The 26,951-nt window shown below is 28.5% G+C and overlaps 2 protein-coding genes across 2 annotated transcripts; both read right to left on the bottom strand.

The window, feature by feature from the left end:
- Window positions 1-2,057: 2,057 nt before the first annotated feature.
- LOC112747701 (aspartyl protease family protein 1-like) lies at window positions 2,058-6,703 on the bottom strand. The gene is made up of 10 exons (XM_025795872.3): window positions 5,871-6,703; window positions 5,149-5,284; window positions 4,811-5,046; window positions 3,967-4,191; window positions 3,643-3,778; window positions 3,446-3,531; window positions 3,208-3,304; window positions 3,044-3,101; window positions 2,624-2,695; window positions 2,058-2,523 (listed from the first exon to the last, which is right to left on the bottom strand). Exons 1-10 carry the CDS (start codon window positions 6,185-6,187, stop codon window positions 2,324-2,326), a joined length of 1,563 nt encoding a protein of 520 aa, XP_025651657.1. The 5' UTR covers window positions 6,188-6,703; the 3' UTR covers window positions 2,058-2,323.
- A 17,153-nt stretch (window positions 6,704-23,856) lies between these two features.
- On the bottom strand, window positions 23,857-26,658 carry LOC112747700 (NEP1-interacting protein 1). Its single transcript, XM_025795870.3, has 5 exons — window positions 25,858-26,658; window positions 25,195-25,373; window positions 24,716-24,799; window positions 24,414-24,581; window positions 23,857-24,215 (listed from the first exon to the last, which is right to left on the bottom strand). The coding sequence occupies exons 1-5, from the start codon at window positions 26,009-26,011 to the stop codon at window positions 24,093-24,095; spliced, it is 708 nt and encodes a 235-aa protein (XP_025651655.1). The 5' UTR covers window positions 26,012-26,658; the 3' UTR covers window positions 23,857-24,092.
- Window positions 26,659-26,951: the final 293 nt, after the last annotated feature.

The raw sequence follows: 26,951 nt of genomic DNA, 5'->3' as shown, positions 1-26,951 counted from the left end.
ATAAAAACTTATATTTTTGTGCAGCTATCACTAGTACATAGGCATAATTTGATGGTCTTCCCAAATAAGACGACTAAGCTCAAAATGTGATCTCCCATGATAGATTATTATGATTAGTTGACCATTAGTACATTCTCCTAAATGTGAGAAGTGAACTTTTTAAATTGGGTTTTATTAACTTGTGCCTTAAGATAGCGTTTGTTTTGAGGTACTGAAATAGAGATTGAGAGACTAAGATTCAGTATCATGTTTGTTGGTTTAGATACGGGTACTAAAATTTTTGTCTTTGTCTATAAAATTTCAGTATTTCAGTACCTCCAAAAAGTGGGACATAGGGGACTAAAATTTTTAGAAATGGAGACTAAAACTTTAATAACATTTTATACTTAAAATACCTTCATTTCAATTAATTAATTCCAATTTTACCCTTTGTGCAAATTAAATTAGAGTTTCATTCTTGTTTCAATTTCTGTCTCCCATTTTCCACCAAACAGAATATTAAAATTTATTTCAATCTGTCTCTTAGTCTTTGTTTGTCTCTTGTCTCTCAGTCTCTGTCTCTACACCAAACGCTACCTAAGGGTATAGGTTAAGCATATTATAAAAAAAATATTTTATAAAAATTATTACAAATTTTTTGTTTATGTTTTTAATGCATTGAATATATTAAAAACGTTAAAAAAATTTTATTATTATATTTTTAAAATATGTCTTTAAAATACGAATTAGTTAAATCCTTTTTAATTTTTACTTTTTACTATGCGCTTTTCTTGATTAGACACATTGATTGATATTATAGTTAGACTTTTGATAGAATTGGCTCCATCAACCTAGTTAGTGGTGGTCATAACCAATTTCTAAATGGGGTCACTAACAGTAATACTCTACCAACAATCCAGCATTAGTTAGACACCTTTTGTTTTTATGGTCACCAATATTCACATTTTCTTCTCTCTGTTTTTTCCCTTTATTTTTACCTCCAAGGGAATCAGCATCCTCAATTATGAAGTAGGCATGCACTTTGTTGTTAAGATTGAGACATCTAAGGTTTTTTGTTGTTTTCATGCCATAACTTGTATTGCAAGCTTAAGAAGAGGAAACTACACATTTGTGTCTGTCTGGTGCTGTTTGTAAAAGTTAACAGTATAATTTGGAGGTTTTTTCTCCCATGATTGAGATGAAAAGTTACTGTTAAATAATCCTAATTAACTAACTATATAGATATTAGATAAGTGTAATATATATAAAGTTTATTATTGTGAGTTTGTGACTATCTTTTCCTCCATAGTGGGGTCATAACATTGGATACTTATGCTAATTGATGAAAATTGATTTCTTCACATAATAACTTTAATTACAACTGCTAAAGCTGACGGCAGCTAATATGTCTTCTTAACTGGTTCGCCTTTGTATAATTAAAGGAGATGCATTTTTTCGGGTGGTAATTAATTAACTAATTAATTTACACAGCCAAGATTAGATAACTTGGTCTCAATAATGAAGCCTCTATTTGTTTCTTGTATATGCCGTTATTCATGTGGATCTCATACCTATCAAACAATAGAGAGGTGTCGCCCCTGGTAAACGAGAACAAAAAATTCAATTAAGGGGGAAATAAAGCAAGATTAGCACCACTAATAAATTTGTTTTCCTTCTAATTTTCGTTACAGTTCCCAATTCTTGCACCATTAGCATGATTGGCGAATGTTAATGCACTTCAGAAAAAGTAAAATGTATAATGTTCTTCAAATTTTAAAGTTTAAATCTTAAATCATAAACTATAAATTTTAAATTTTAAACTTTAAATTATAAATTATAAATTGATATAAAATATAATAAATAAAAATTATGATTTATTTTACTAGTAAAAATACTACTCTTTACTTAATAAAAAAGGTTTAAGAATGTATTGCATAATTAGAACTATCAGCATCTCTCACTAAATTAATGTTTGGTTAGAAATATTAAACGGATATAATCTTTTATGATTACAAAATTTATTTAAATTAATCATGATCAGAGTCAGTGCTTCAATCTTTCATAATTAGAAATGACTATTTACTCAACATAAAAAATACTGTGTATTATATATGCTTTGCTATCTATTAATTGTACAGTTTACAACTGAGCTGCACATGCTGCTATATTATTTACAAACTCATAAGCAAAATCAATAAGGCTACTGAGATATCCCCCAAAAATGGATAGAGTAATAATAATGCTTCTATATATGGTGTGTGTATGTGTGGGCTAAAGAAACCTATAAACTCTCCAGTGAAAGAAAATACTAATACTTTGAATGCTGAATAGCTATAGGGTATGATCAAGAAATAGCTAAAATAAAGAAAAGAGCCATCATAAATACAAAACTGGGCCTTAAATTAAATGAGTGACTAGGTAGCAGCCTTCCAGGGTCATTATTAGAAACATTTGAAGTTGCTTCTGGATTCACAGCAATAGCAGGAGAAATTGCAGGAGAGTGAGACTGGTTAATATTTAAGTTGGAGAGTTCATCATCATAACCTGGTAAAAAAAAAAACATATTAACAATAATAACTAATGGAGAAGTAGTAATGAAACCCAAGTTCTTATGGTGATGGAGTAGAAGTGAAACTGTACTCACAGTCAGATTCTTTCCAACTCAAAACCATGTTCTCGCGATCAAAGATTATGCGGTAACCAGTCATGAAGTTCTCTGCATGAAGATAAATATAATGAACGTTTGCAACTATGTATCAAAGCTTCAGCAATAAGTGATGGAACTTTGTGCTTGTATTTGTCATATTGATGCATGAATTGTTTTTGAACATGACAGACAACAAAAAAGTCCCAAAGAATGATGCAGTAGAGGCAGGTTTGCTGACAAGAATGGAAGAATCATGAATCATCGATTGAAAGAAAAAAATTTCCAAAATGATAACACAATCCTCGAATATCGGTCGCTATGAAAATTTAGTACATCCTTAATAGTTAATATAGAGATAGATAGTGATAGATATAAATAAATGGATGTTGTTCAGCTTCTTTGATTCAAAATACTCACGTCCTATGATGTTCACACTGTCGCTTTTCAAGACGCCCAAACAAAGTAACTCAACATCCTGGATATCACAAGAAGCAATCATGAGGCTAGACGGCTGAAAATCATTAGATATTTATCTCAATAGTATCATGAATCCTTAACCAAGTTGTATTTGATGCTCTCACCAATCCAGTAACGGTTACTATAGGGTCCTTGACAAAATAGTTGTCTCCACCTTTCATAGTCAGATTCACAATGGGAACTTCAACACTCTGATTCGAGCTGCCAGAAAAGTGGAAATCAAATCAGTGCATGATAATTTGTACGAAGTTACATTAATTTCTGAATAGAATGGTGGAAGTAATTGCTATGGTTTAAAATGACAAAAGAAGTTTACAGTTTGAGTCAAGTTAAAATAATCACCTTATGTTATAACAGAATTCAAAGGGGAGATCAGAATCAGAGCCAGAACTAGATGAATGCCGTTTTTGCTTTATCATTGAATTGAACTGCAAAAAGAAACAGAAAATATTAACCACTTTTTACGTGACGTGTCACTCTAGATATCATCTTAAACCAATAAAACAAAATAAAATAAAACTCTAGTGTACATTACTTACACTCTCAGTAATCTGTGTATAAGCTGGGTCATTTAGGTATGTAAATGAGGTGCCAGAGTCAAATATTGCATGGAACTCAAGATCAGCAGCATTTCCTCCCAAAATGATTTGGGTAATTGTGATGTTGTAAGTTGGGCTACCAAGAGGCATCCATGTTAAAATAAGCACAAGTAAAGTTGGACAAGATATATTATATATCCTTCTCTAGTTTCAGTTCTATGAGTCTATTTTGAGTTTTATTCAATAGATATTCTCTTGTAGATGACCATTCAAGTGATAAGTGTGAAATGTAGTTATTATCCCCAAACATTGATGGGCACTTACTGCGAATGCACGAGGTTAAATGGTGTTTTTCCTTGGACCAAGCTGGTATTATCCCCAAAAGTGATTCTCCCAATGCCATCAGGTCCAAAACACATTGAAAATGAATTTGAAGTAAGGCCTTGTTTGGCCAAGATGCTTGGAACAGATATATTGCTCATTCCAAGTCCAAAGAGACCATTTGGAGCTGCCCCATCAAGAAATGCTCCTGTCTGAACTTGGCCACAACTGCAACAACATATTCAAATATGAAAATGATGATAATACAACCTGCAGATTCTAATCACAAGTAATGCGAAGAAAAGAAAGTCCAGTATACCAAGCCGTTTCGAAGAACAAGAATGAAAAAGAAAGTAAGAAACCATGACTAGAAGTATTAGTTTAAGGAATCCGCGAGGAAACTTAATATTCTCCTGTTCACTGATAAAAGTCAGTCAAAACCTGCTAGAGATTTCTAGCACATGGTTGTTATTGCAATTATAATCGGTTACATAGCAAGCTCATTTGTATTTCTCTACCCAACAATTCAAGTTTTGGAAGGAAATAGTTTTATGATATGATGTCAAAAGTTGCTATAACTGAGAAATCTAGAGTTCATTTTTTAACAAGATAAGCTCATGCATTATCTATACTTCATCTTCAAGCATCTTGTGTGACGGAATATATGGGGATATAAAAACTATTCATGTGCTTACTTCTATCCAATACCTCAAACTTTTAAGCTTTTAGGAGTGAGGTTAATGATATCATCGACATTCCTAGAAGCTAACTTTCTACTCCCTACACTTACCATGTACAATGAATAGTCCAATTTTATAAATAGCAAGGTAGTATTGAGAATTTTTACCCAAATGTAATTGAACCGTCAACATCTTTTGTTTGATCATCATCTGTAACTAAGTGCAAAACATCCTCTACCAAGATTCCAGTAGTTGAAGTACCATTTGATAGATATTTAACTTGGTATGGACAAGTGCTACCCAATGAAGTGCATTGACTTGATTCTTCACATAAGCTGCTATTGCACAGAACATTTTGGCTTGTAGAAGATCTTTTCAGATCATAGATATTAAACTTAAGTGTCTGTCACATACAATACAAGCAACAAATTCAAAGATCATAAATAGTGCTAACACAGAATATAAATCCAATTAAAAGTCCTATAGATAAAAGTGCAAGTTATACCTTGCCACTTGATATCTTTACACCATGGACACAGCTGGTACAATTGCAAGGTAACCAGAACAAGTCACTTCCGGTATCCAATGCCACCAAAAACCATAAAGCTGGTGTCCCAACAGAAACATTGGCAAAATGCAAACTGAAAATACCATTAAGAAAAACAAAGGAATTACAAATCATTATTACATATACACATGAACACATCATCATAAAAAAATACACAATAAGAAAGAAAAAGTGAAATTTCTTTCTCTGTATGGCAAAATTCATTCGAACCCCACTAGGGAGCCAATGGAATCTTTGTACAATGTGTACAATAGGCTATTTATTTGGCCCAATATGAATTAAAAAATGAACATAGAGCTCTGATAGCATATCATAAAACCACTTATCCCAAAAGCTTAAACTGATAGGAAAATGTAACACTAATGGTTATATCTCTGATACTGAATCGAACATCTCTAAACCTTCATTGTACACATTGTACAAATATTCTATTGACTCCCCATACTTCCTCAACTCATAAAATCTCCTATGAACCTGTGACCTAGTAGCACTTTTGGTGTGAAATATATATAAATTTTTGCTTATAAAAAAAAGAGTTTAATTAACATGCTTTAATGTTCTCATAAAAACTAGCAACCATACCAAAATAATAAAAATAAATAAATAAATCAGATAACGAAGGAGGAATGGAAAATTAAGAATGGTCGAAGAAGTGATACAATCCAAAGGAGTCAATCTGGTAAGTATCGTTGCCGGCGGCGAAAGTGAGCGGCGTATCGTGTTGGCCGGCGAGCCTCCGTCGCCGGAAAACCCGGTCTCTTTGTTCCATAGCAGCATAGTATTGACGAGTTCCCTTCTGAGGAAACTCATCAACACCGAGAATTCCCTTCACCGGGTCGGAAAACAAGTGGTGCATGTCATAACCGAAGGAATGCAAACCGTTGCAACCGCCATGTGAAGCCAACAAACTCATCGTCAAAACCGCCACAATTATACAGATAGAGATAGACCTATAGTCCATCATCATCATCATCATTAACTAAACTAATCGCACTTGAAATTTCTGCACTCCTTTACTGAATTATATGTGTTTTTTCTTTTGGTTTTTGTATCAGTGTTATTGCCAATAACTAATTAAGAAGGTTCTGAGAAAGTTTTGGTCATGGTTGTTGAATTATAAACTCAATGAAAGAAAAATGAAGTGAGAAAGGGAAAGAGAAGACCAAGAAAAGTTGGAAAATTGTGTTGTATTATGTAGTCAAAAAAATTTAAAAGAAAAAAAGAAAAAAAAAGTCTAAAACACTTGTTTGTTAGCTTAAACCATGATCACATAGAAGAAAAAGGTGGGTCCACGGGTTAAGTGTTGAACTTGTACTCTTGAATATTAATATTGTTTTGATGACTTTTTTTTTAGTGAAGTTGGTGTGGATAAAATGAACGCTTTTGCAGGTGGAATTTGGAAACGAGTATTTTAGCCAACTATGTTGAATGTTTTTTCCTCAACTTAAGATTTGTTTAATTTTATTTTGTCATGGTGCGGATTGGACGCTATGATGAATTGATGATGTAAATGTTTTTGTTATTTTTATTCTTAAAACTCAGACAGTAGCTTTCTTTTCTTAAAAATCATAAGTTATTCATTAAAATTTGTGTCTTCGAGGTGTATATATAAATAATAGTCCAATAGTCCATAATAATAGTGTAGTAGTAAAAAGTTAAAGAAGTGGGTAGTAAAAGCTAAAGAAAAGAAGGCATTAAGTTGCTTAATTGAGGAGTTGCCTTCACCAGAAGAAGAAAGAGTAGCGTGGGGTTTCGGCAAGGGTTTTGTACTGTATAGAAACTCATAGATGGTTGTTTACTCAAGCATGGCAAAAATATCCGGCAGGGTAGAATGGGTCAATGGTTCATACCTGCACTTAATTTATCCTCCACATGCTGGGTATGGGCCTATGGGGGGTGTTTGGTCCAAGTTCGAAAAAAAAAGATCGGTGTCTGGTAGAATTTAATTAAAAAGTCAACTTCTTTTAGTCAATTTTTTAAGAGTATATATTTAAATGAAAAAGTATAGAGAGCCAGTAAAAATTTTGTTCAAGAGATTTAGAGAATTCAGTATTATAGATATAACCATTAATATTACTTTTTCCTATTAGATTAAGTTTTTGGAATGAGTAGTTTTATAATATGATATTAGAGTTCTAAATCCAAAAGGTCAAGAGTTATAGATTATTGCGTTGCACTTTTGAAGAACTATTTGTCTAAATAAAAATAATAAATCTAACTAAAATAAGGACTTATATATCTTATTTTTATAAAGTTTAGGGATCTCATAATAATAAAAAAAAATTGAGAATTTTAAGGATTTATTTAGATATATATTCATTTTTTAATTTTAAAATTTAAATATTAAATTTTAATTATAACTTTTTTTAAAAAAGAAGAGTTAAAAATTAATTTTATAATAAAAATTAATTCTATTAAATAGAAGACAAGAAGTACCTGAGAATAATGATGGAGTTTAAAGTTTGTGTAGAATTTTTTGAGAAAAAATTATTCATAAATATAACTATTCATATGTGGTAATATTATTAAAGTTATATTTTTTATGTAAACAACGAGGCATAAATGTTTAACAAAAAAACAGATTAAACAACTACTATTTTAAAAAATATTGTTCCAACTAAATCAACAAAAAAAAAAACGAAGAGAAATACAGAAAAATAAGATGAAAATATATGACGTCAATCATATAATAAGTTATGCTCATGTAAAACCAATCTGTCCACACAAAATTTTGTTTTTCTAAACTCACGGTGGATTCGCCAACTCATTGATTTGGTGCAACTGTTTCGAATCGCCGGATTAAAGGACCCGAAAAATGAAGATGAGTAGAACTTGAAGACATTCTCCCTTTTTAGACATTAGTCTTTTCCTTTATAAAAAAAGTTTCATTCCTTTTTATTTTTCACCATTATATGGGTATAAATATAAAATATATAGATTGTAAATTTTTTAGAAAAATTATTGCTAAAAGAATAATTATTAAAAGGTAAAAACTTATATGCAATTATTTTTATATAAAGTTGATAGTTGAGAATTATTAGATGATAATTTAGTTAAATATATTAAATTATCTAACGATTCTTAACTATCAATTTCACATGAAAATAACTGCATGTGAATATTCATCTTATTAAAAATATAATACTTGTTGAACAACTTTATATATCATTAAAAAAACTTGAATAAGTGGATAAGAAAAGGAATTTTTTTTTTAAACCAGTATGTAAGAATTGAAGGAATTAAAGCCTTAAGGTAACATTTGAAAGAGAGACTGAAAGATTGAAATATGTTTTAGTATTATGTTTGATATAAAAGTATATATGACTAAATTATGTCGAGTATTCTATTTGGTTTAAAATAAAAGTAAAGAATGAAATGTTTAAACTTACAATAATATCCTTAACTTTAAAATGTAACCTTAACTCAAATTATATTTCATTTTCAGCAATCTCCAGTCCCTTTCTCTTTTTTCCTAAAATTTTAACTGAGAAGGGAAGGAATTTTCCGGTCTTCTCCACCACCGACAGCACCACCAACGATCCCAAACGAACAAGGCGCACTTGCAAGTCTCCAATGCTTCACAACCGCACCGCCTCGTCGAATTCATTTTCTTTGTTATGTGGTGATGCCTCAGTTGATTTCTTCATATTGAATGAGGATGTTAGTATTGGTAAGCTTCAAAGTGTGAATAATTTTTTATCTGGACTCTCTCATACTCGTTTCTTGACTTTTAAAAGCTAAATCATTGAGATCAAGTAGTTCAAGGAATAATTAATGGTTGCCAATGTCAAATTTAAAATTCTATTTGCATACTCATATCTGTAACTGTATTACAGTGCCAAACCAAATCTTGAAGTTTCGGTGCATTAATTCTCACCCAACTCTTTTATAATATATGCGTAAAAACAAATTGCCACCTTTAATTTTTTGAATTTTGCACACGAGATATCCAACCCGCTGAAAACATTTCTCTAAACTAAAATCTTCAGGAGCCTTGCAACCAACATAAAAGTACTTTAAATCGAAACATATGTCCAAGTGCAAATTCTTCCGAAGAGAAAACGACAATTAAGAGAACAAATCAAAAAGAAAAGGATGATTATGTTGCAGCTAGAAGTCTTCGAAAAAGGAATGAAAAGACAAAGGAGTGAGGGACCGCGAAGAATGGAGATCTAATTTGATTTGCACAACAGAAAAAGTTGGAATTAATTAATTAAAATCGGAATATTTTAAGTATAAAATATTATCAAAGTTTCAGTTTTTGTCTCAAAAAATTTCAGTCCCTGTCACTTTTTGAAGATACTAAAATACTAAAATTTTAGAGACAAAAATAAAGATTTTAGTATCAGTTTTTAGATTAACAAACATAATACTAAATTTTAATTTTTGAATCTTTGTCCCAATACTTTAAAATAATAAAAAAATTTACTTATTCATTATTAATAATATATGTTTTAAAAACACAATTAAAAAGTATCAGTAAAAAATACCTTATTAAAATTTATCGTAAAAATAATTTTTGTATATTTTTAATATATTAAGATTAGATATATTAAAAAAAATTAAAAAAACTATTATATAATTAAAATATATTTTTAAAACATAATTTCACTTAATTTATTATATAAAAAAGTTAGAGAGTTCAAATTGATCTTAATACTACACAACATACACTCCACAAAATCATATAGTTTAAATGACTAGATAACTTTTTTTATTTTTTTTAGAATATTTTTTAGTCCGAAGTCAAGAATTAAATTAGGTTTTTTATTCACCTTTGACTAAAACCAAATTCAAACTCTTTTTTCTTTTTGGACTTGAACTCAAATGTGCTTGAACCGGGCATGCAATCGCTGTAGCCCATTAGTTAGCATCAATTACATTAGCTATTGAATGGCCCAACGGATCTATTCAATCTATTTTTCCAAAAAAAAAATCTCAATAAAAAGGGGTAAAACTATGAAAAAAAAATCAAAATGGGATTTGAATTTGGAATTAGCCGGTATCGGAATATTTTTTTGAATAAATAAAATAAATATAATATTTATAAATATATAAATATTAGAAAAAATTTATGTAATCTTTTTTATTATTTGCAATTTTTTTTAACATATTTATAACGTTTAATTTCATTCAATTTTATTTCTAATTTTTTTATTTGCATTAAAACTAGTTATTTATGAATGTTAAGTCCGTCTAAAACTTAAAAGACAAAATTTAAAAATTTAAAAATAGTTTTAACATAAATAAAAATATTTAGATATAATTTTAATATAAATAAAAAAATTAAAAACAAAATTAAATGAAATTAAATGTTTAAGATATTTTTTTAAAAAGTTACAAACGTTAAAAAAAACATATTTTACAATTCAATTATTTATTCAAGTTAACGTCACAAAAAAAGAAAGAAAATACATGACTAATCTAAGAGTACATTATATCCTTTTTTTTCTAGGAAGAACAACTTTCATTCATAGAAAAGACACACAACATTTATAAATCACACCAAGATCTACGTCTAAATTAGAAGATAAATATTTTATATATTGAGCTATAAATTAAAAGAAGATATAATATTTTATTACAAAAAATTTTAATGAGCAGAAATAAAAACAAAATTAAGTCTTTTTCGTTTTTAAAACATAGATGTACTTCAAACTTGCAACAGATTAGGATAACTTTTTCTCGATTCTAAATAGATCTCATCAGTTTTTAGATTTGCAAAATTTTCTATGAATATCCAACTTTATTCAAAATGTCTTTTTTCCATATGAGGACCTGATCCTGCACTACTGAAATAAAAAACCCATAGAAGAAAACTAGTGCACTATAAAAAAGAATAATTACATTACGAAAGGAAAAGAATAATTATTAAAGGATTATCAACATATTAAATCTACCAAAGAAAATAAACAAAAAAATCCGAAAACTAAAAATAAAAAAGCAAAAATAGAAAATAATACTAGAAATAGAGAAAGAGATAGAAGAGAGAGTGAAAAGAAAATGAAAGAAAAAGAAAGAAGAAAAAAAGAATATTTTTTTAAATCTGAAATTAGAGATGGAAAAAACTCAAGAAACTGAAAGAAAGAAGAAAAAGGAAAAAAAAGAGAGAAAGTAAATAGGTGGGAAAAAGAAAGGAAAAGGAGAGGAAAAAAAAATTGGTGGAAGATACCGGTGATAATTCTTAACACGGTGAGTGCTAAGATATCAGTAAATTAAATTTTGTTATTTTTTATCATTAATTAGTTATTATTAATATTTTTAATGGTATGAGATTATATTTAATGATATGAGATTATTTATTTTTTTTATTGATTAAATACTTACTAAATTTTAAGAAAAATGCTTATTCTTAAACTTTTTTCTCTCAACAGGTTCGTGTGTTCTTCACTTCTTTGCTATTAGAAAGAGCTGATAATATAAAAGTATTTTCCACTTTAACATTAACATAAGAATACATTATACCCTAGAATAAGCATTAAACAGCAAAGAATAACCATTGTAAGTACTTATTATTATATCCTTCACGATTTTGAATATGATAAAATATTATTTGTCAAAGAAAAAAAAACTAACCGAGGGTTTCAGTTCAAGCCTGGGTCACGTGGAACGGTGGAAGTATGTCGTGAAGGTGGTGATTGGTGAACTTCTCTTCTCCCATAATTACTTTATAACATAGATAAGGAAGAAATATATGGTTAACTATGAAAAAAAGTCATTTTAAAAAAAATAGAAGTAACAAGAACAAAATTAAGAAGTATAACATCTAATAGAATTATCTAAACATATATTCTTCGGCCCATTCATATATTACAGTCCTACTAAAATAAGTAGATATAACCAACCCAAGTTAACACAAATAGATGAGAGTTTGTGTCTATTAACCATCTCTTCTGGATTTGATACTCACTGAATAATGGGAATGAAATCAGTGGCAGAGTTTGAAATAAAATTTTGAGGGATCAGATAGAAGGTAATTGTCAATATATTTTTTATATGAACCTCATTTAAGATAAGTTCGTCTAACTTCATTTCTCTGATTTGGGTAGCATTGTCAAATTTAAAGCCGTTTTACAGTGTCTCATTCTAAAGAATTAAGGTCAAACTCATCAGATGCAACTCTTTAAACATTTGAAGGTTGTATCTCACTTTTTTTGTGATTCATTAAAGTAGAAGAACTATCTACAGGGATTGATATTGTAAAAATTATATGTTCTCCTTCTTGAATATTAGCCTTCCTCTTAAAAATGCATCAATTCTTTGATTTTTCATGATTATTTTATATAAAAGTTTGAATATATATCCTGTAAAATATGTAAAAAAGAAATTAGAAGGATAAATATTAAAATTTATAATATTTATTGAATTTTTTATCAATTTATACAAATACAATAATATCAATACTTATTGAATATTCTAATATTTTTTATCATATAAAAAATTAAATTAAATAAAAAAAGTAAAATATATAATAATATTAAATTACATAAACAAAAAATACCTAATTTTTTATATTTGAACTCAAAGATAGAAGTAATGTTACTTATTGAATAGAGAACTGCGAAATGCGAATATACTTAGTTCAGTCCAAATTCAACAAAGTTTGAATGTTTAAAACTAAAAATTATTGTGTAATAAAAGCAAAAGATGAAGATTAAACTTTAATATTTTAAGTTATAGTAAAGTATTTGAGCCAACTGAACTATTTTTTATTTTCTGAAAAAGTATTACTAATTTTTTTAACAAAAGTTTGGGGGCCGTGCCCCTTGTATTAACTAATTTTATGAAGCTTGCTTGTTTGGAAGGTCCATTTTGTGTGCCTCTACAATATCCGAAAAATTAGTCATTGAACTTCCAACCTGTTAGATAGCTGGTGAAAAAAAAGAAAAAAAAAAGATATACAATGTTAGAAGTCATACCTATTGTGTATTATTCTTTGTATTATAACCTCTCAGATCATTTGTCATCACCATAATAAAAGGGAAAAAATTATAATAAGAGAGACAAATTAAAATAAACACCATTTACTTTAAATCTTCTAAGTCTCAATATTAATTACTTATGTATTTTTCTAATATCTGATCTTATCTTTAGATCTATATATTATTACCTTCACCCATAAAACAATACACAAGACACAAACATATAACAGATAAATTAAGTCATCAAATCAAAACCTAGGAAATATAGGGCAACCCAATATTTTGAGAGTGCTAGCTTCAATCATTGTAATACTAAAATAAAGAACATCTATAAAATATCTCAACATAACCAAATCGGAGGAGGCAAAAGAAGATAGAACTTGGGTGTAGCCGTTTAATACTTCCATGTTTAAGATTGGAAACACCAATATCATGTATGAATGGTAATGCAATCCATATCCACGATCCAACCTGTCGTCTTTATTCAATTCGGGGCGGGTTTCTGCTTCGGTATATATATTTAAAAGGTTATAGGAAGTAGATAGATGTGAAATGGATTTCTGTTGATTTAGGGTTTCTTCAAGAAAGAGATATATAGATGAATTTAAAGACAAAGATATAACATCCTAAAGGCAACATAATTATCGTTTTAAATAATTTCTAGTTATTTTAGGTCACATTTAGATATCACAACTATATCATCCAAAATCATTTAATTATGTTTGTGACTTAACTCTATAGGTTGTTCTTTTTTTTAAAAAAAAAGTATAGGTAATTAATTGTATATATACAATCAACTTGAGCCAACTTTTTCGATTTTAAAAAATGCATCCCAATATTTTATGTTATGCACGTTTTTTTTTCTTTTCTTCTTCTAGATTTTGGATGATTTTTTTAATTAGTTTTAGATGTTTCTTTTTTTTAAATATTAAATATGTTTTAGATATTTTTTTTCTTATGTTTTGAAGGGTTCTTTTTTATAGATTTTTAATAATTTTTAATAGTTTTAAATGTTCTTTTTCTTAATATTTTGGATGTTCTTTTTTCCTCCAAATATTACTGACAAATTTATTATTGGAAATCAAAAACGGCTGATAGACTCACTACTAATGTCTAACGATAAATCCGACATTATTTAGTGTTTTTTTTGTACTGTGTGTCATTTTGTAAGGTTTTAAATTTTTTACAATAATTTAGATTTTTTGTTAGATTTTGAATGTTTTATTTTTGTTACATTTTGGATGTTTTTTTATTATATTTTGGATATTCATTTTACATTAATTTTAGATGCTTCTCACGATAATTTTTAGCTTGGATAAGCTTTTGGTTCCCTATAAAATGTATATATTATTTTTTTGGTTTTGGTTACTGTAAAATATTATTCCAACGTGGAGCTTTGGCAGAAAATCTGAATCAAAAGATACAGACGTGGGAAAGTAGCTAAAACATATTTGAACTTGTGATGATGCGTCAATGGAAGTTGGAGGCGACGAAGGCAAAAATTTATATAGCTAGAGAATATTCGAACCTCACACAACATAGGAGGAGATGGCGAGCAAATCTGACAGACAAAATGAAATAGAAAATCCAATGTCATCGTCTTCATCTGAGCGAGCAGAATATCGTCGATAGTACTTCGAGAAAAAATGTGAAGGTTAGCATGTTTAGGAATATTTTTCTAAAGAGAGAAAAGAGGAAAAAGGGTGCCTCTGATAGAATTAGCGGCATCAAAATGGAAACACATAAAAAATGAGATTAAGAAAATGAAAGATCGAAGTATTCCCAAATTAAAAAAAAAAGGTAGATTAGCGGCGATTTCTTTAAAAGTCGCGCAAAACTAAGTCAAATAGCTACTTTTTTAGCGTTTACGGTTAAAACCGCTAAAAAACCAACAAATAGTGGTAGTTGATAAAATAACCGCTAATCATTCGCTGCTATATTCTATTTTTGTGATAGTGGATGTACTAATGTGATATGCTTATTAAATGTTGGTGTAAGAAACTAAATCAATGAGATACAAAATGCATCATTTCAATATATATTTGACTTAATACATTAGTACTACTTTAGTAGCATTTGTTTTTTAAGAGATTAGGATTGAAATTGAAAGACTTAGAGATTGAGACTCAACATTATATTTAGTAATTAAAGACGGAAATTAAGAGTTAAGTTTTGAAATACAAAATTTTAATTTTTTTAATACTTCCAAAAAGTGAGGACACAAAAAACTGCATTTTTGGAGACGAACAAATTTTAATAATATTTCTTCTCAAAAATACACTTATTTAATTTTTTAAATCTAAATTTATCTTTTAATCTCCATATTTAATTTATCTTAAACTAAACATAATATTCGATCTAATACATTTTGCGATAAACACAATAGATATTGTTAGAATATAATTAGGATCAATTAGTATTATTTAGTATATTTAAATATTTATTATAGGATATTAGGTCTTTATTATTATGATTCTCTTAGTACCTATAAATACCCTTTTATATTGTATCATTCTACATAACTTGAATAGACAATTTGAATAGACAACTTGACTACACTCAATAATACACAAATCCTTTTTCAATTTAGTCTCTTGTTTCTAACATGGTATCAGAGCCATGGTATCCTCCTTGAAGAGGATAGGTTGTTTTCCTTGTGGTGAAATCACCGTAGTTTTTGCATTTTTTCTATGCCATTATTCTTTCCCTTTTGTCACTCCTTTGATGCTTTTTCACTTCACCGACTAGCCTATTTTCTCTGTCTTGTATTTTTTTCGAGTCGTATGATTAAACACCATTGTCATCCGCTGCTTACCTATTCTCATGAAAAAATCATATAGTTTTCGCTCTCTTATGGCAGTTTCTGTCTGCCTTCTCTCGTAGCAGTTCCGTTTGCCTTCTCTCGTGGCAGTTTCATCTGCGTTATCTCGTCTGTTTGTGTTCTCTCGTGAAAGTTCCGTCTATGTTCTCTCGTCTGTTTGTGTTCTCTCATGGCAGTTCCGTCTGCATTTTCTCGTGACAGTTTCGTCTGCGTTTCGTCTATATTTCCTTGTGGCAGTTTCGTCTACGTTTCTTTCAGGCAGTTCTGTCTCACTTCCTTCATATAGCGGCAGTTTTGTCTGCGCTTCTTTCAGACAAGAGGCAGTTTCGTCTGCACTTCCTTCAGACTAGTGGCAGTTCCATCTGCGCTTCCTTCAGACAAGCAGCACTTCCTTCATATAAGCGGCAGTTCCGTCTGCGCTTTCTTCCGCCAGTTCCGTCTGCATCCATTCTATTAGTTTATGCATTTTTTTTATTTCGTTGTTTTAAATATATTTCAAACTCAAGTTGTCACTTGAGTTTGAGGGAGATGTTAGAATATAATTAGGATCAATTAGGATCAATTAGTATTATTTAGTATATCTGAATATTTATTTATTATAGGAGATTAGGTTTTTATTATTACGATTCTCTTAATACTTATAAATACATTTTTATATTGTATCATTTTACATAACTTGAATAAACAACTTAAATACACTCAATAATATACAAATCCTTTTTCAGTTTAGTCTCTTATTTCTAGCAGATATAATTCACAAAACTACGAATTGAGGAGCAAGATACAAATTAAAAATTACTATGATCCTTGAGAAAGGTCAAGTATGAACATAATACACAGAGTCAAACCAAAACGCCCTTAAACACAAAGTATTGCGTTTTTTGAAAGGCACTCACAATTTGGACCAAAACCTCACAAAACACATTATTTCTTCGCAAACGAACAGCTAGGCATAGCACAAGTTGAATTGGAAATGACACAATTTTTATGAAGTTGATTTAACTTTGTAATTCAATAATATGATCTAAATATTGATAAATTTGACATTAAAAAATTTAAATAATAAGAGCAGAAGTAAAGCACAACTATAATAATAAAAAATAATTATTTATTTATAGAAAATACTAAGAGATCAACACTTTTAATGAAAAAATACAAAAATTAAGGATAAAGTATATTTTTTATCTTTGAAGTTTTACAAAAGTTTTAAAAATACCTATAAGTTTTATTTTGTTTTAATTTTGTCCCAAAAGTTTTCGATTTACATAAAATATACTCCTGATGGTTAATTTTTTTAAAAAATTAAGATCAATTCGATAACAATTTCATAAGAATAACTCTCAACACAAACAAATCAAGTATAATTTTCATGTATTATTGTTATATTAGTCTTAAATTTTTTGAAAATTTAGCCGTCGAGAATATATATGATGCAAATTGAAAATTTTTGGAACAAAGTTGAAACAAAATATAATTTAGGAGTATTTTTGAAATTTTTTTGCTAAACTTTAGAGACAAAAAATATATTTTACCAAAAATTAATTAGTATTAACTTAAGTATAAGACAAATACATTAAAATAATATTAGTCACGTTATATTTGTATTATTTATTTTCTATTTGTATAGGATCAAACTGAATAATAAATGTGGTATGTATATGATACATCAAATCTAACGTAGATCAGCGCCATTATTTCCGTATTTGTTATTTAGATTCGATGTTCCTACCTAATTGGCAGTTTGGCACAATCATTCTTGTATATAAAAAAACTGAATAAATAATAATTATATGGGCCTTGATATTCCGTAATCTTGATTAGTTAGGACACGCTTGGTTTGGGAAAAAATGTTTACCGTTTTTTATTTTTAGTAGTTCTCATTTTGTATAATTTTTTACGAAAAAAAGTAAAATAATAAAATTTTATCATTTATTTTACTTTTTTTAATAAAATCATAAAAATAAAAATACTAACACAAAAATTAAAACAGTCATGTGATATAGACATCAAATGCTAGTGCATTTCAGGTCTAGTAAGAAGTGCAATATTTTTTAGAAAATAATTTGTTATTAATCTTTTTTTTATAAAAATACATGTAGTACGTTTAATAAAAAAAAATCTCGTAAACCTAATTACTGAGTTATTCATATAACATATAATAAAATAAAGAACTAAATTTATTTAATAGTTAATAAAAAAATACAAGACTCTTTTTTTAGTAAGTAAAGTTTGAAAATTATTTTACATAGACACCAAAAATTCAATTATATTATAAAATATATGGTTGGTATTCATAAAAAAAATTTAATTATTTTGTCATGATAAGTTTAATTATTTTGCTATGAAATATTGAAGGTTTAATTACTTTGTTAGTCTTTATAGTTTATCAAATTTTTAATTAAGTCCTTATATTTATTATTTTTTTTCAATTAGATCCCTACATTGCTTTTAATTTAATAATTAGGTCATTTTTATGTGAAAAATATTAGAATTAACAGGATATTCTTCCCAAAATACATGAGGTCAAAGATTTAGTTAGATTTTTAATTATGAATACTTTTAATTTGTAAAAAAATACAATTAATTCTAATATTTTTTATACTAGCAAGGATTTAAGTATAAAATTGAAAATAATATAGAGATCTAATTAAAAAAAATATAGAAATTTAATTATAAATTTAATAAAACTATAAAAACCAACCGAATAATTAAACCAATATTAAATTATTATAACTAATTATTTTGTTAAAAAAATATTTTGAGATAATATATATATATATATATATATATATATATTTTATTTGTTTACTATACATCTTTGAAAATTCGGTAACACAGACCAAAAACAAACATTTATTTTGTTGTGTTGAGTTTTGACAGCAGCCACCATGTGCATTGAGTGTGAAATTCAATGGTTATATTGATAGCATTAATTGATGGATAGATATTATTAACCGAGTTAACTACCTTCATGTGAATTTAAACGTATTAATATTGTGTCAGAAATTCGATAGTGCTTGAACGTGATATGGTCAATTTAATCGATCTAACACAGGTTCCACCACTGTTTCTATCAACTTGCATCAACCCTACTTAATTTAAGTTTTGTCCTTTTTAACTTTATCACACAAGATCAATCCCACAGCTTAAGTCCCATCTAAGAGTACTTTCTTTGACACGTTTCAGTAATTAATTTGTTCATGACCCACAAAAGAAAAAATATCTCATTTTCACCATCGTTTGTCATATTTAGTGTGTTACAGTTGAATAAAAACAAAGCCAATTTAGGTTATTAAATTATTTGAAGATCCAATTAAATTACGTAATCACAACTTGCTGTTAGCGGTTCACAAAACTATGGTTAATGTCATAAAATTGAATAAAAAAATTAACTAATTAATGATAAAGATAAAAAATTTATTTTATTTAATACTTTAATAAATACATTTGTCTCTAATTAAAAAATATGATATGTTATGTTATTATTATCTTAAATTATGTAATCTAAGTATTTTAAATTTTTTATTAGAAATTACGAAATGAGTTATTAAGATGATATAATAAGTGTATGATATTGTAATTTAAGAATAAACTCATTCTAATTAAAATATTTTATTATAATTCAATAGTTGAATTAAAATGTGTTATATTATTTGGCCTTTATATATATATATATATATATACTAACTTTTGTCTAATTTACTTCTTACGACAACTTTTGAATATTTAATAATTATTTATTTTTATACTTTTAAAATTAAATATTAATTTTTAACCTTTTTTAGCAATTTATCAATTTTTTGGTCAAATAATTATATTTGTATTTATATATTTATTTTTTATATTTAAAAATTTATAATTTATATAATTAATACGGTCATTTTAATTTAATAAATTAAAATTTATAAAATTTAATTATTTTATTCCGTACATGACAGAGGTTATTAAACTTGTTCTTGTACAATTACTTAATATATAATCATGTAATAACATTATCAAAAAAATGAGTGAAAATATTTACTATCTAGTTATTATATTTACAGTGATGTTCAATGTTAAAAATAGCAAACATTGGATGTATAATTATCAAAGTTTTGAAAAATGTCAATTTATACTTTCAGAAATAGATGAAAAAAAATCAAGTTAAATTTCACCAAATTTAAAAAGATGTGGGTGCATAATTTACTCCAACGATAATGGACCATCTAACTTTAGGGTTTGTTAGTACCTCACCAATAAGTATTGATGAAACTTTAACCACATATAAGCCACATGCATGTGATTATGTGAAGTGTGAAGTTAGTATCACATGATATAAGGTTGCCCATGTCCGATAAAAAGGTAACATAATATCATTAATTACTAAAACACTGATGACAATTGGTGTGTTATGTTTGTCAATTTTGGTGGCCATGATGAATCTATATAAAGATGTGTGTGTATAAATAAAGCTCAACAATATTAACAAATTTCCTTTTTTAATTTCCAATTATGATAGTAGCCACTAGGCAGTACCTTTTACTAATTTGGATGATGTATTTGTATGGGTCCATGGTTTCACCTACCAAGCAAACAAAGTTTATGGTTAGTATGGAGTATTTCATATTATTATGAGGCAGCGTCTGTGTTGTGCATTGAGATTCAGATGCCAATTTGGTTTATGAAAGGACGCAACTATTTAATGTGGCAGATGAAATAGATAATGGTATCGTTTCTAGGGTTGGTGATTCTTCACAATGTGATATGCTACACTTCACTATCCCTTTGTACTATACCATGCATTTCAGCTCTACCAAGTTTCAGTCCAAATAAATTGTTTGCTTCCTAATCACTACTCGCCCTGATAGCATCTCCAATGTTAGTTCTAATTTTATTTTATTTTAGGTTTTATAAGAATATTTGTAGACTAGTTCAATTATAATTCTGTATTATTTTAAATTATTTCATCAATATAAATATACGAATAACAAAATTTTATTAGTTCTCCATCAAGGTGATGTCATATCTCTAAGGTAATATCGATTTCATTATTTTATAAATCAACTTCAATACAGATTTTAATTCTAAATCAATTCATTTCTTGAAAGTATCAAAAGTGATACGCTAAAAACATTTTATTGAAGATGCTCTAACTACCACTTTTCTTTTTTTTTAGTGTGAATCAAAGTTGTTATCAGACTTACATGCAATTGGTTTTATGTAAAGTTGATTGTTGATAATCATTCAATTATTTTATGATGAAAACTCAGTTGAAGTTGACTTTATGTGAAGTTTATACCTGAGAGTCATTGGATGAAAATTTAGTCAAATCAGTCAAATCATCTAACGGCTCTCAGGTATCAACTTCACGTGAAGTCGATTTCACCTGAGTTTCCACCTTATTTTATATGTTTGATTAAACTGTTATCTGATAATTTTTAACTATCAATTTTATATATAAGTCAATTGCATGTGAATTTTGTCTTAATTTTATGAGTAAACCTTAATTTTAGTCCACAGTTTAGTTGGAAAAGGCGCTCATAATTTTGAAAAAATGAGCAATTTTTTTTTTCGTTCAGAAAAAATGAACAATATTTGATGAAGTATTTTATATATTTTTTGGTTTATATTTTGGAGGATTTTGTTAAACATTGTTTATCTTCAGGAGGATCATACCTATTAATCTTTTTCTTAAGGATTGTCACTGTCATAAATTTTTTAAACTAAATTGATACTTTATTATAATTTCTATATATAAACAATGTATAGAACTCAATTATGCCAACATCTATTTACGAGGTGTTGCAAAAGTAGTAAAAAATTCTTTTTTCATATAATAGTGGGAAAATTAACCACTTATATTTATATAATAGCACCTGATTATTTTCCACCGTCACAACATAAAAATTTAAGTATTTTTAACACATTAATTAGTTAAGAAACAAAAACTTGTAGTATTGGTAGAGAGTAGTGAAAATAAACATTCAAGATAGATTTATTTGGAAATTAGAAGCACTCAAGTTCTTGTAACCATTATCCTTAATTAGAGTATTATTATTAAATTGATCTTTTAAGAAACATTACTACGTTAGCACCTTTCTTAAGGTTTACTCAGAACTTATCCCCAAGATAATTGACATGATGACCAAAAAATTCCCTATCAAATTGTCCATGTCTTTGGGTTTTGGTCTAATTGAGAAGTAACAAGTAGTCTGGGTTGTTTTCATTGAATGGAATTAAAATCAGAAGACGTTTAGATTTGGGAATCTAAGCTTAGGTACAGGTTCGTTAGGAAAATCTGATGGAATGGATTACATCCACTTCATTCCCATAATAATGAATCTAGTCTTTTCAATCAAGATTTAATATAACCTTAATTAGTTGTGAAAGACTTCCATTTGTTCTGTGTTTTGTTGGTCAAGCCCATTCTTGTGATGATTTGTCCCTCATTTCCTTTTATGTTGAGTAATGCTTTTTGAGCTTTTGCTTAATCATATATATTATTTTTAGTAAGATTTTGAAAATCAAATCAATTATTGAATTGATAATAAAAATTCGAAAGTTTAAAAGTTCAATCGAAGTTAAACTAAAATTAAACCGGATATAATAAAATATATAATTTTTTAAAAAAAAATTATATTTTATTATTGTACACAATTAACTGCTAAAAATTCATACTAGTTTGACTTATTAATTGGTTATTTGACCAGTTTTTCGATTCTTTAACCGATTTTTTGTCAAATAATTGTTGAGAAAAAGACAAATCGATTTTTGATTTTTTGGTCCGCAGACATTTAAGTCCTTGAGAATTTAAAAATATATTTAAGTTTCTAACCTCTTCAAAATCTGGACATATCAACCCCTGAGTCTAATTTGTTCAATTTTAAACTCTCTCACGTGTGTGCATCCGTATCAACCAAGTCAGTACAATAAGAGTCACGTTTGATTTTTATGTTGAGTTTGACAGACCCAAGTAAACATGAAGAATAGGTTTTGAAAAAGTCAGAGACTTAAACGTATTTTCAAATCCTCGAGTACTTGAATGTTTGTAAATCAAAAGACCAAAGACCTATTTGTCCTTTTCTTATAATTTTTTGTTTGAACCAAATCAATTTGATTAGTTTTCCATTAATCCGATTGAACCGATCAATTCGGTCCAATTCTGAACACTATGGGTTTTAATACACATGATCCTAATAATCCTTACTCTCCTATTCATAATACAAATATAAAGAAATTAAAAAATACAAACCTATATAAAAGAAAAAGAAAGCTAATTCAGAAACAAACAAAATGTCCAAAAATTTATGTAGTTTACTATTCTTTGAAAAAAAGGGTAGAAATAATAACAACGAGGCAAAGACAAAAAATGAATATAGAACTTGTACCACAGGCCATGATTGCACTTGTCTGGTTTGGTTTTGTAGTACAGTAAGAGCTGCTTGTGAAGTCAATCAAAAACCAGTATGTAATGAATATTATGAACATAAACTTCTAATGTATACAATCTTTGTCCAAAAATGTAAATAAATTTAAAATCTTATGCTAAATTGACATAAAAAAAAGTTCAATAGGGTGTATATAATCAGAATCAGCAAAACTAAATTGTTCTACACATAAAAACAAAAATGTTTACAAGCAAATGATGGGTCATTAATTAATTATTATATGCATATCCATTGATCATCATTGTAACTCAATTTGACTGTACTAACAATTTTCATTCATTATGGGGCCAAGGAACCAACCACCACTTTGCACCATTTCCTCATATGGATATATTGAATACAAACAAAGGGAAACTCCTTAAACCCTGCCAAGGACCAAGGTTTAAATTACTGGTTAAATTACATTCAACTCATCAATGTTCACTGTTTTGGAAATTAAATGCATAACAGAACAGGAAAAAGAAGAAGGAAGGACTTAAAAAGAAGGATAATCCACTCATTCATGTACAAAAAGGTAAAATTTATCTCAAAATTTTCTTTACACTAGTTTAGTACAATGATGATACCACTCATAACTGCAAAGCCCCCACTAGAATTAACCGAGTATTAGTCCTAGAACTAGAATTAAATAAGCATATAAACAAAAAGGGAGGGAAAAAAACATAAACAAAAAGAAAGAACCTTTTTTACGGTATGTGACATATACAAAAATTACAGATCCCTTCTGCATAATGGACAAGAACCATGTCTAAACAGCCACTTGTCTATGCAGGGTAGGTGAAACATGTGATGACAATGGGGCAAGCTTCTAACTGACTCTCCCAGCTGAAAGTCCTGCATATACAAATACAGAATTATAACTTGTTTAAGTATCAAAATACACAAGGTTAATAGTACTTTTGTTTCAAAACTTTAATGTCACTTTGTCCAAATTGACTAGATATGCTAATAATGAATGAGTAGTAACCTTGATATCAAAAGATACATAATCTAAATAAATGGTATTAACAAGGAAAACTACAATTAACAAACCTGGAGGCAAACTGAACAAGACACTCTTTCACCAGAAGCATCAACATTGTTGTCACTAGTAATTTTGATTATTGGGATTTTTTCGACCAAATCTCCAGATAAGCCTTTTGAACCACCAGTGTCAAAGATGTTTTGAACTTCATCAAAACCGGTTTCAACAGCACCCATCTGAGATTAAGATAAGAAGAAAGAGTACGAGGTCTCAGCAAAGACAAGTGAATACACAAGCAAAATTTCCCAATTCATCAATGTAAATAGTAAATAATCCTTTGAAGTTTTTTATGCAATGAAAATTAAATTACCTGACTCTGAACTGCACTCAACATTGCTGGACCTATCCTCTCACGAACAAGTCTCCCACTCACTAAGCTAGCAATAACATCAATCTGCATAACACACAACCGATTGTTAGGCTAACACAACATTCCAAAGAAAATGATAAAATACAAATTTAGGCCTGTTTCGTAATTGTCGACAAATATAGATAGATACTTGAAGACACCAAATCTATTTGGAAAAGAAGACACATAAGAAAAATAGGTAAACTTCTTGTAATGGAGAAAAAATTCGTCCAATTTAATGTCTAGTGTCCACCAAAAACTGAGACCGATCTTTCTTTCTTGTCATGTCTTGGTGTCTTTTTATTTTTGTACCGAGACACTTACCAAAGACGAACAGAGCCACAGCCTCACAAAACAGAAACTAAGCAACCATGTAGGCACATGATAAAGCTTCAAAATCACATTTTGAAATTTGAACAAGGCTGAGTTTGCTCACTCACCAGGTACAAGAGACACCCAATTCCAGACTCATCAGATTGCCAAAGAACAAGAGAGGATTCAAAGACTTCAATGGAGAAAACAGCTCCTGAGATGGCACCAACAGCAGCACCTCTAATGAAGCCACTCTCAGTCTCTTGTCCTATCAAAGCTCCAGTCATAGCCCCCAACAAAGTCCCAACTGCAGATACCAAAAACAGAAAGAAACCAAAGCCATTTAGAGTTTCTATTCTGGCCTTAGAACAAGCATGCCAAACCCAAAGTTCAATTAAAAATAATTAAACAAAATCAAAGGACAAAACTTTAGTATGTTTTTAGAAGATGGAAACAAGCCAACAAACAAACAGATGAACCGCATCCCAAAGTTTCATTCATGTCTTTTTAACAAAAACACACCAAAAAAAAAGAAGAAAAAAAAGTTGCAAAATTCAAAACAACGTCTTACAGCACCAAACAATGACATTGACAAAATCAGAGCAAACTAAACCAAACCCCACCACACCCCCATCCTCTATTTTCCATGTTTATCATTCAAAACAAAACAAAACAAAAAAGGTGGCAAATTGACAAAACCAGAAGTTGGAAAACCTGGAAAACAAAGAAGCAGATCAGGTGTTCGACAAAATGCATAAATTGAAAAAACCGATTAGGAGAAGGGATTTAACCTAATGCGAAGCAGAAGGTCAAGATCGCAGAGAAGATGTTGCCAATGACGGCAGAAACAGCGAGGGTTCCAATTTGCTTGATCCTCTCGACGAGATCCCCGAAGGAACCGAACAGAGAGGACCTCAGAGGAGACGGATTTGGCACAAACTCCATCTCTGTAGAAACAAACGAAAGAGGAAGAAGAAGAAGAAGAAAGAAGCAAAAAAGTTTCTTTCTTTTTTGTGCGGTGGTGTTTGATTTCTGAGAATTGGGTTTAAGGAACAAATAGAAGTCCAAATTTATTTATAAATATAAATATAATAATAAAAATAAAATAAAAAATAAATAATAACATAAGAAGAAAATAAATGTTAATGAAAGACGCGCAATGGCAACAATGCTTATTGCTTAGTCCGTAAGAAGAAACTGCTATCAACCAACTCGCATTTAAAGCTTCTCTGCCTTAACGCCATCCCTTTTTTTTTTGTTCTTATAAGGTTGCTATGAATCTTATATTGTTGAATTAATTAAAAAATATTTATATTAATAGCATGTATTAGAAAAAAATAAAAATCGTTTTCAGAATATATGGCACGAGGAGGAGGCAAAGGTGGTCTTTTTTGACAAATGGGTGCAAGATTTATCACAATTCAAGCTCTCTTAATTATAGCCGTACACATACATACATAATCACAAGAATTTAGTCTTTCTTTGATTTTTTTTTTTTCTCTTGTCACTCATTTTCCATGGTTCACGCGTTCTAAGTGGGAGTTTCCAATGTGAATTCGTTATTTCCTGGAAGAAAAATGTTATGTGTAGGCATTAATTGAATATGTTAGATGAGAAAGTTTAAGGGTCAATATTTTTATTAAAATTTGGTTAATATTTAATTAATAAAAAATAAATAATTTTATATTATTAAAATTATTAGTGATAGTTAATTGATGATTATAAATTATAAAATTTATTAATTTTTTAATATTTTTTTATGTTAGATATATGATGTAAAATATTATTTTAATTTATATGGCATTTATTATTATATTTATTAAATTCTTATTTTATTTTATTCGTTATCTTATTTTTTTATTAAAAACAAAATTTGTTATATTTA

Source organism: Arachis hypogaea, chromosome 15 (genome assembly GCF_003086295.3).
Source record: "Arachis hypogaea cultivar Tifrunner chromosome 15, arahy.Tifrunner.gnm2.J5K5, whole genome shotgun sequence".
Classification (NCBI taxonomy): Eukaryota; Viridiplantae; Streptophyta; class Magnoliopsida; order Fabales; family Fabaceae; genus Arachis; species Arachis hypogaea.
This window is presented reverse-complemented; position numbering and strand designations above follow the sequence as displayed.

Excerpts from the sequence above, each read along its gene's own strand:
- LOC112747700 (XM_025795870.3), bottom strand. The coding sequence starts at position 26,011 with ATGGAGTTTGTGCCAAATCCGTCTCCTCTGAGGTCCTCTCTGTTCGGT. Across the intron at positions 25,374-25,857 it reads GACCTTCTGCTTCGCATTAG|TTGGGACTTTGTTGGGGGCT; the intron begins GTTAAATCCCTT and ends TGGTATCTGCAG. Across the intron at positions 24,800-25,194 it reads TTGGGTGTCTCTTGTACCTG|ATTGATGTTATTGCTAGCTT; the intron begins GTGAGTGAGCAA and ends TGTGTTATGCAG.
- LOC112747701 (XM_025795872.3), bottom strand. The coding sequence starts at position 6,187 with ATGATGATGATGATGATGGACTATAGGTCTATCTCTATCTGTATAATT. Across the intron at positions 5,285-5,870 it reads CAGATTGACTCCTTTGGATT|TTTGCATTTTGCCAATGTTT; the intron begins GTATCACTTCTT and ends TGGTATTTTCAG. Across the intron at positions 3,779-3,966 it reads TTTAACCTCGTGCATTCGCA|CCCAACTTACAACATCACAA; the intron begins GTAAGTGCCCAT and ends GCCTCTTGGTAG.